The sequence below is a fragment of the Periophthalmus magnuspinnatus genome, chromosome 18 (assembly GCF_009829125.3).
Source record: "Periophthalmus magnuspinnatus isolate fPerMag1 chromosome 18, fPerMag1.2.pri, whole genome shotgun sequence".
Lineage (NCBI taxonomy): Eukaryota > Metazoa > Chordata > Actinopteri > Gobiiformes > Gobiidae > Periophthalmus > Periophthalmus magnuspinnatus.
This window is the reverse complement of record NC_047143.1, coordinates 18,808,412-18,816,989: the sequence shown is the minus strand read 5'-3', so window position 1 is coordinate 18,816,989 and position 8,578 is coordinate 18,808,412. Positions and strand designations below refer to the sequence as shown.

The 8,578-nt window shown below is 38.4% G+C and overlaps 1 protein-coding gene across 1 annotated transcript; it reads right to left on the bottom strand.

The window, feature by feature from the left end:
* Nucleotides 1–125: 125 nt before the first annotated feature.
* On the bottom strand, nt 126–1,802 carry rwdd (RWD domain containing 4). Its single transcript, XM_033983508.2, has 6 exons — nt 1,624–1,802; nt 1,330–1,410; nt 1,137–1,246; nt 887–1,037; nt 694–799; nt 126–199 (listed from the first exon to the last, which is right to left on the bottom strand). Exons 1-6 carry the CDS (start codon nt 1,645–1,647, stop codon nt 126–128), a joined length of 546 nt encoding a protein of 181 aa, XP_033839399.2. The 5' UTR covers nt 1,648–1,802.
* Nucleotides 1,803–8,578: the final 6,776 nt, after the last annotated feature.

Genomic DNA, 8,578 nt, shown 5'->3' with positions numbered 1-8,578 from the left:
TCAACTTTAAAATAGTAAGAAGAATATGTAAACTTTATACTCACATGCTGAAGGGTAGAGATAAAGTGAAAACAAAAGAACAAAAAGTTTAGGAATTCATTGTACAAGTTGATGAAGTGCACCATCTAGTGATAAAAAAAGGCACTTACTTTAATGACATCCACCCAGTTCCAACCCCTGGGAAGCTCTCCTTTGTTATCTACAGATTACAACAGCACGTATTACAAGCATATTGTTATAATGACACGAACTGTTTATATTTCAGTTTTTAGTATTCATATTGTCCACACAGGAACTGTGATAGTGAATTTTGCTCACTTACAATGTCAATAAAATCTTTTCTGATTCTGATTATATCATTTTCTATATTTAGATCTTATAGTTGAACAATGGTATAAGTTTTCTTGCACAAGTTTTACCATGATTGGCCAACTAAAGGTACACTGACTTCCAGATCTGTAAATAGAAATTAGTAACTGTAGTTCCAGTGAAAGAGTAGGGATGGCATTTAGTAATACAGCTGACTTTGTCAGGATGGCAGTGTATGCTATGCTACCATTTTATACAGGTGGACCATTTTAAAGCCATTTTAATGTTTGTCTAAACTGAAAGTAAAATGTTACTTTACAAAAGTATGTTGTTACTACAACTGTGCATTAGAAAACTTGCTACATATAAAAGAATAGCAGATACCTGTCCTGCTGACCATCCTTCTCTTCTGTGCTTTCGTTAGCTGCTCCTTCTTTTCCTTCTTCTTGGCTGGAGTTGTAACTGTAGCTTCATTGCTTGAGGCCACTGTCTGAAATATACAAAACAGTATGTTCCCTGATCAGTATAATACAGTATAATTTATATTCTAGTACTTGTGTGACCTTACTCTACTTACCACAGCTTGTACTATGGGTTTGTGATTCTCCATTAGGGATTCTTGATTTTCCTTGGCCCATTCAAACAATGTGTACATCATTGCTGTGCCAAGATTGGCCACTACTTGTTCCTCCAATTTTGACAGAATAAGCTGTTTAGTCTCTGGAGAACTATTATAAATAAAACGTATGAAATACAGTTAGAGATAAGATTAGTTATTATTCTCTTCACACATATTCATACTGCTGTCACAGCAGGAATATGCTTACATCTTGTTATTAAAAAATGCATCAAGGGACATTTGGGGCGCTGTCTCAGGGTACGTGTCTGGCCAAGAAACATCCAAGATGAATGCTTTGGAGTCCTCCAGGTCTCCTATCTGATCAAATTTACAAATGGAGATACAACACATTATTTCAAGGATGGGCAGGACAGTAAGAGATGCAAAGGCAAAGCACTGACTCTGAATTGAAACGATACAGGGCTGATTTCCTTGAAGCACTCGTCGCCCTCGTAAATGGAGCGCAGAGCCTCCAGCTCCATCTGAAAATACAATGCAGAGCATGAGACAGATGAAGCATTGGTGAGTGACACTTCTCGTAAGCTAAAGTGTCCTGTATTCAAATGTGTCTGTATACAGAGAACAGTCTACAAGTTCAAAGCACCACAGTATGCTGTCGCTCCAAACCAGCTGACTCCTCAGGCTCTGGCAGAGCCATGGTCAGAGCTCACATGCTAGCACCTCTGTAGCATTACCTCTTGTTCCTCGTTCGTTGTCATAGTTTGTCTTGTCCTCCTTTTAGGGGTCCTTACTATGACAGGTCTTAAAATGGTACAGTTTCTGACTTAACATCCCATTTTTGTCTTTAAAACTTTAATAAGGTAAAACCACACACTTCACCGACTGCCTCATCCGCCATGATAACGTGCGCATGCGTAGTTGGGTCTACAATGCTCCGTGAACTTTGAACTTCTTATAATTATCATAATCATATATACTTGTGTTTAATCACTACAATCGGATCCCTACGGGGTTAGAATGATTTTCATAATGTCAGAAAATAATTTTCCACTAAACCTACGTAAAAAATGTCAGGTTAGCGCATATGTTTAGGGTAGCAGAAGGGGGCACTATAAGCTTACTTTTGAAACTATCTCATTGCTCCAAAATAATAGCCTACAACAATTTTTAATGTTCATTCTTCGTGGGTATATGTTTGCATGCAGCATGCATATTATAGGCTGCTATGTTACTCACGCTTTGAGTGAGAGGTAAATGGAATAATGCGTTGGGCAGACTATGTATGATGCTGATTGATATGGTCAGACTAGTCCCACCTCAGTAAGCTTCAATGTCTCTCTTTATTACCCAACACTAACATATGCAGGAGAGTAGCTCCAGGTCTTGCTGTTTTGTTCTGTTCTGCCCCAAAGGACATAATAGAGAGGTAAGTGAAGCAAAAATATTTAGTGCCAAAGTATACAGAAGAGACAATATTTGTTCTGCTCTTCCATGCCAACGTTAATCTGCCAGAATCAATGGAACATGTGCCACAGAACAGTTGATTTTTTTTATAATCACACATGTACATATCAATCTACACTCTGCTCTATGCTCAGGTAACCTAAACCTAATCCATATTTTGTAACATTCAGTACATGACTGCAGAACCAGAGTTGCTCTACACTCAGCCTTTTTTATGATCGATTTAATCCCTCATTCTTTTATTCTATCAATATTCATTTTGCTGCAAACTGTTTGACAAGACACATTGCCCGTGTGAATATGAGCTGAGGGAGAAGAGCTCACACAGGCGCAGAATGACAGGTGTAAGTCTGCCCCAGGTGACTTCATATATTTACAATGTCCAGACTTTTGATGGACAGTTTTTGAATTTAGTTTAAAATTTTGTGGTAATGAATTGTTCTATGGGCACCATCATTGTCAAAATATTTCCACTAATGCTGTTGCCAACCTGTCTAGGGATTCTGACACACTTTTCACTTTATCAATGAGGACTTAGCAGGATTCCCCATTGACACACAGTCTCTATTCTATGTCAAAACAGCCTAACAATATCTTCTACCACCAGCTCGCAAACTTCCTTAAGATATCCACGGTGAGGGAGATGTTTATTTGGATTAACACATCTCTGGAGAAAGCACACTTCCACTTGCCAATTTAGAAACGAGCCCTATAGGCCAGACATCTTTGGCAGAGTGGATAAGTTAATTAAGAGCAGTGCAGAGGATGATAGTGGTCTTGTCTTTTGTCTTCCATCTCCGCTGTACAATAATTGCATTTCACACATGCGTTTTGGTGGCAGCGTGTCATTATGTAGTGGAAGAGAAGATAAAACAAGAGACCATTGTTCAAGGGCAGAGTGGATACATCCAAACCAGGACAAACCAGACAAGACAATACATTGTGGAAGTGCTGTCTGGCATAAGGAGGAGCTATGAACTATAATCAAAGTCAACCAATGCAGAATAAATTATAGGTGAGTATAACAAGATCTGTTAAGTTAAACAAGTTTTCAGTATTGATCACATTATTTATAGTAAAATCAACACATTTTCAGACAGATTATTTGTGATTAAATTTATGGTCACATCTCACAGTAACACAAAATGAGTCTCCATATTACCATTATTAAAGGTTCACTATGTAAATCTTAAGGTGTTGCTTGTCTTCATAGAGATGCCATTACTATGCCTGGAATTTTCTACAATATGACATTAAACTAATTTATCTCCGGGAAGAACGTTTAAAATGCTTTAAAAACACACAACACCTAAACTGACAAATAAATGATGCCAGACTTTACTTCAGTTCTTAACCTGTGTTCCCAATGTTTTTCCAATTTGCTGGTGCCCTGTATATCTTCTTTATGACTTAGCTGTTTAATTGGCTGCTTTTCCACTTGGTCCACTTCTGTGAGAGGAGTACCACCCCAGCTGACGGAGATCTCTGACAGCTTTGTGAGTCATCCTGGCTCAAAGGCAAAGGCCTATAGTGGAATAACAGGGTCAAATCTGGTCTTTAACCCTATAACTAATTCCCGTGTTTTCCAGTTTATATAAAAGTATTTTTGTTTTTGTTTTTTTCATTTTCTTATTAGTCGAATGGAACTGCCAGTTGGTGCCATGGGACAAACAATAGGGCTTAATATCATTATAAATAGAAAATTTTATGATCTCCAAATTTGTCGCTCCTGTGGTCTGTCCTTGTCTGCAGTGGTCAGTATAAAACAACAATAGTTAACTGTGATAATAAAACAGCCAAGCAATGTTTCTGTCCTTGAGCAAAAATAAAACTGAGTGTCCTATAATAACAATACATCAACCTTTAAAATTAGTGGTATTTTTATCCCTGCATGCCAGATTTGACCATATAATAATTATTTGCTCATTATTTTAACTTTTGAAAACAGGCTGAATAAGAATTTGAATCTTCTAGCAGTAATTTTAATGATGTGTGTAAATATTTGCAGAGGGCTTTTCTTTTGAACTTGGATGGTTGTGGTTCATTAAAATCCTTGCACATGTAAACATTTATTTAAGCTGTGTTTTTTTGTCAGCTGGTGCAGGGGCAGGGGTGTGGACGCTAGTTGGAGCTGGATATGTGTTGTTAAGTGAACATTGGGCTACATCAGTAGAGCAGAGAGGTAAACAGCTCCAGGCTCCATTCTCCCTGTGTCCAACAACAACAAGCTGTTTTGGGCCATGGCAGGGAGGATGTTTGGTTCAAAATCTGGAGCATACTTGAATGATTTGCAACATGGGACAAACAGGTGAAAAAGCAAACAGCAGAACAAAAAAAAAACAACCATGCAGTTGAAAAAACAAAACAAAACAAAAACCCCACCCAGATGAAAATCTTGTGTCAAAACTTGCTGCACTCTGGGGACATTAATATTTGCTAAAATGTGTTGCTAAACCAATGCAAGAATCACATGTATTTTGGAACATGGGTGATATGACAAAAAATGTAATTACAATTTTTTCCTCATATTGATTAATGACAATTTTGATTGGATTTTATTTTGTCTCAAACTGCTTCTATCTTGATTCGAGCTTTGAGATGAAATTCCACTCGCCTTACTGTCTGAGCAACGTAATTCATCATATCTCCTTAGCATGGCTGTCATCTTAACTCGTAATGTCATCAAAAGTCATCGTAAATGATCTCCTAAAAAGAACACTAACCCAGTTTCAACCAACCCACAGACCCGGTGTTGTTCTGCCTTCATCCTAGAGCCTTTCTGAAGACAAGCTCTTGCCAAGATGTCTGCTAATATATGCACATTTTTCTCATAAGTAAATAAACAAACGCCCCCTCTCTCTCTCCCTCTCTCTCTCTCTCTCTCTCTCTCTCCCTCTCTCTCTCTCCCTCTCCCTCTCCCTCTCTCTCTCTCTCTCTCTCTCTCTCTCTCTCTCTCTCATTTGGGCTCTTTTCATATTGTTGCCTTTGATAGCTTTCACTTGAGCTACATGTGTTGTCAGTTGTTTGATGCACAGCTCCAGGCCAATTTATTTCACGCTTTAGAACAATGACAAAATGATTCAGCACAAAGTTAAGAAGTTATGGAATCAAACTTCTAAACAGCTCTTTTGTTGATGAATAAAGACTTGAATGTTTTGGGGGCTACAAGCAAGTGGGTGGGTATACATTTTAAGCTGTTTTTGTTCTATCTGACTGATTGCACAACTGGCTGACCACTGGCGTCTGCTTTTTGATACTGTACAACAACTACTACTGTACTACTATACTATTATATTACTATACTGCTATACTACTAAACTACCATGCCATATGATACACCTGGCACCTGGCAGCACTGTCCTGTGGCCGTCGCTGCACTCTCCTTAGCTCTAGTAACTTCATTATAATATTTATTTTTATTTAAAGGTGCACTATGTGACTGTTCTGTTTGATTCCACCTGCTTGTCACCATGGAAATGCAATGCTTTATCTGAAATGTTCCATAGTATGGCATTAAACTTGTCTAACTTCATGGAGACAAGCAGGTGCCACCAGGCAGTTACAGGTCAGAACAGTGGAGAGGCATGCCCCTTCATTGTAATAATGCATGTGTTTCAAGGTATTTTTGAGCAATTAAAACACCTAAATACATGGAAGGTAAGTTTAACCCCATACTGTTAAGTATTCTAGGCAAAACAATAAAATCTACTTAGAAACAGATATATGCCAGACCCTCCACCAGAATGTTGTGCAGTTCACTTTTAATTTAATTCAAATTTGGATGGAATATTGTGGTAAGGTAAATCTGACACCTTGAGGCTTGGATGCAACCCATCTCTAGCCTGGGAATTCTAGGAACCTTCTTGATGTGAGGTAGGAGTGCTGGTCATCAAACCACTGTGACCAACACCAGGAAAGTAAAAACTGCAGCAGGTCTCACTGTACCTCACTAAAGTAGGATAAGAGCATATGAAGAGCTAGGGCAAGCTTATTTTTAGCTGTGTCTGATTCACCTCTACATCCAGGTGCTAGCTCCACTGCTAATGACACTACAGCCCATCTTCTGCGATCACCCTTGAATTCACTATTCGAGAAGCACTGAACTAAAACCTCTTATTCCCCACCAGCCAATGAAGGGACCAGCTTTATTATATTAGCCGCATAATTATCCGATTGGAGTGGCAAGAGCTGAATAGACTCTGATAATGAAAAGTGCTTTGAGCAAATGAGAATTGTAAAAAGTCTCATAAAACCAAGATGGTAAGTAAACTATTTTAGGAACTTGAGTGCTCTTGAGCAAAAAGCAGCGGTTAAAGTTCAGCTAGGAATAGGCTAAGTGCCGTTGCTAAGCATGACAATACATGCACTCAGAAGCTAACGCTAATCTAATACAGGGCCATTGCATTAATAACAAGCTAAAAACCATCAAGCACTTAGCCACTTAAAAGATTGACTCTTGGGACATGCAATGGTATTCATTTATTCAAGTTATAGCTGATATTTGACAAGGAATGTGCAAAAGAAAAGGAGTAAAATATGCTCAATCAAATGTTAATAGGTATACATAGTTAAAAGTATAGCTTGGATACCACAAAAAGGTCTATTAGTTGACATGATGGCTAAAATTCATCAAAGTCAAATCTACTCATGATTTCTAAATTGTTGTGTATATTCAGGAAGAAAAGGATAGGCTATGGTGCATATGTTATTTGTTGAACACAAAACAAAAATGTATTAGTCTATATAGTTACAAAGATATCAAATGCAACAACAAAATATCTGAATAATGCTATATCCAATCATCAGCTTGTACAATGACATTTTTGGGAATAAACCACTGTTCTGTTAAAATAGTCTGAAGACCATGTGACCACACAGTTCGTCTGCCCTTATAATAAGTCTTCTATTACAGGGTTCATATTTGGAGAGTGTGTATGGCACGCTTTTTGGTTGCTCAAACACTTGTATAAACTGGAACACTTGGTACTGTGTGGTCCCTGTAATGGGTTCTATGAAGAGCTGCCTTCCATTCTAAAACATTCTGGAACACAACACTGCCTTTTTATGCAGCATCCATTTTAATGATTATTCCTCTATAGGCCATTGTGTGGTTAGTAATCGTCTGCACATTGTCAGAGGTTTGCACACTGCAATGTTTTGTGAGTGTATCTTTTCAATGTGTTTATTCTGGGTTTTTCTGCTTCCTGTCCATTAGCGCCACCTGCAGTCTCACTACAGTATAAAGTAGTCCTGTTTTGTGTTGAAGAACATATGCCTATTATTTTGCTGGGAAAGTATTTTAGACTGATGGCGTCTTTGCTCCAATTGTTTATCTTATGGCAATATTTGCCTTTGCCTTGATGTATTTATATGTTTGTGCCAAATTCTGGATTTCATATCTTGTCATTTTATTGGGCGACAGTAGCTCAATTGGTAGAGTGTTTGTCCACTGATCTGAAGGTTGGTGCTTCGAATCACGCTCTCGACATAAACATCTTTGGTTGAGCGGTCAAATGCACTGACCCATGGCTTGGCAGTGCAATTCCAGCTCCCACAGATGAATGCTGTCGTTGTGTCCTTGGGCAAGACACTTAACTCACCTTGCCAGTGTCTGTGCACACTGGTGTATGACTGTGTGTGTGAATGTGTGAGTGGTTCCTTGATGTAAAGTGTATGACTGACATTTGAAATAAGACTGGCCTTGCTTCTCTAGTCTCCTGGCCTATAACCTGGCCTGGTGGTGTCTCATTCTTCTTCTTTTCCCCATGGAGATAAAGAAGTTCAATGATATACTGCGAAACATTTTGGGTAAGCAATAACATCTCCATGGAGACAAGCAGATGAAGGACCCCACATCAGAAAACATATACAGTGCACCTTCAAGTTGCTCTCCAAATTTCCTCATGGGGACAATGGAATATAGCATAGGCCTAACCTTTATTTCCAATTTAACCTTCCAATTCTACAATCTCCAAAGGGTACTTCAAAAACCAATAATTATAGGACCTTTGAACTATACTATATTTGAACTATATTAATTTCTTTAAACATTTTGGATACAATTCTTTGCCTTTAGTCATTCGCCCTTCCAATGCCTTTTATAAGAGTGCTTGCCCCTCTTGAGAATAGGATGGTGGATTTGAATGTGCATGGCCTAAGCTTTTTGACCTTTGAGTGTAACAAGTGGCAGTGACAATACTCTCTGAAAACCCCCAAACCATTTGT

What these genes read in the sequence shown, in the direction of transcription:
- rwdd (XM_033983508.2), bottom strand. Translation starts at nt 1,647, where the DNA reads ATGACAACGAACGAGGAACAAGAG. An exon ending in CTGTATCGTTTCAATTCAGA is followed by an intron (nt 1,247 to 1,329) that starts GTCAGTGCTTTG and finishes AAATTTGATCAG; the next exon opens with ATAGGAGACCTGGAGGACTC. An exon ending in GCATTTTTTAATAACAAGAT is followed by an intron (nt 1,038 to 1,136) that starts GTAAGCATATTC and finishes TATTTATAATAG; the next exon opens with TTCTCCAGAGACTAAACAGC.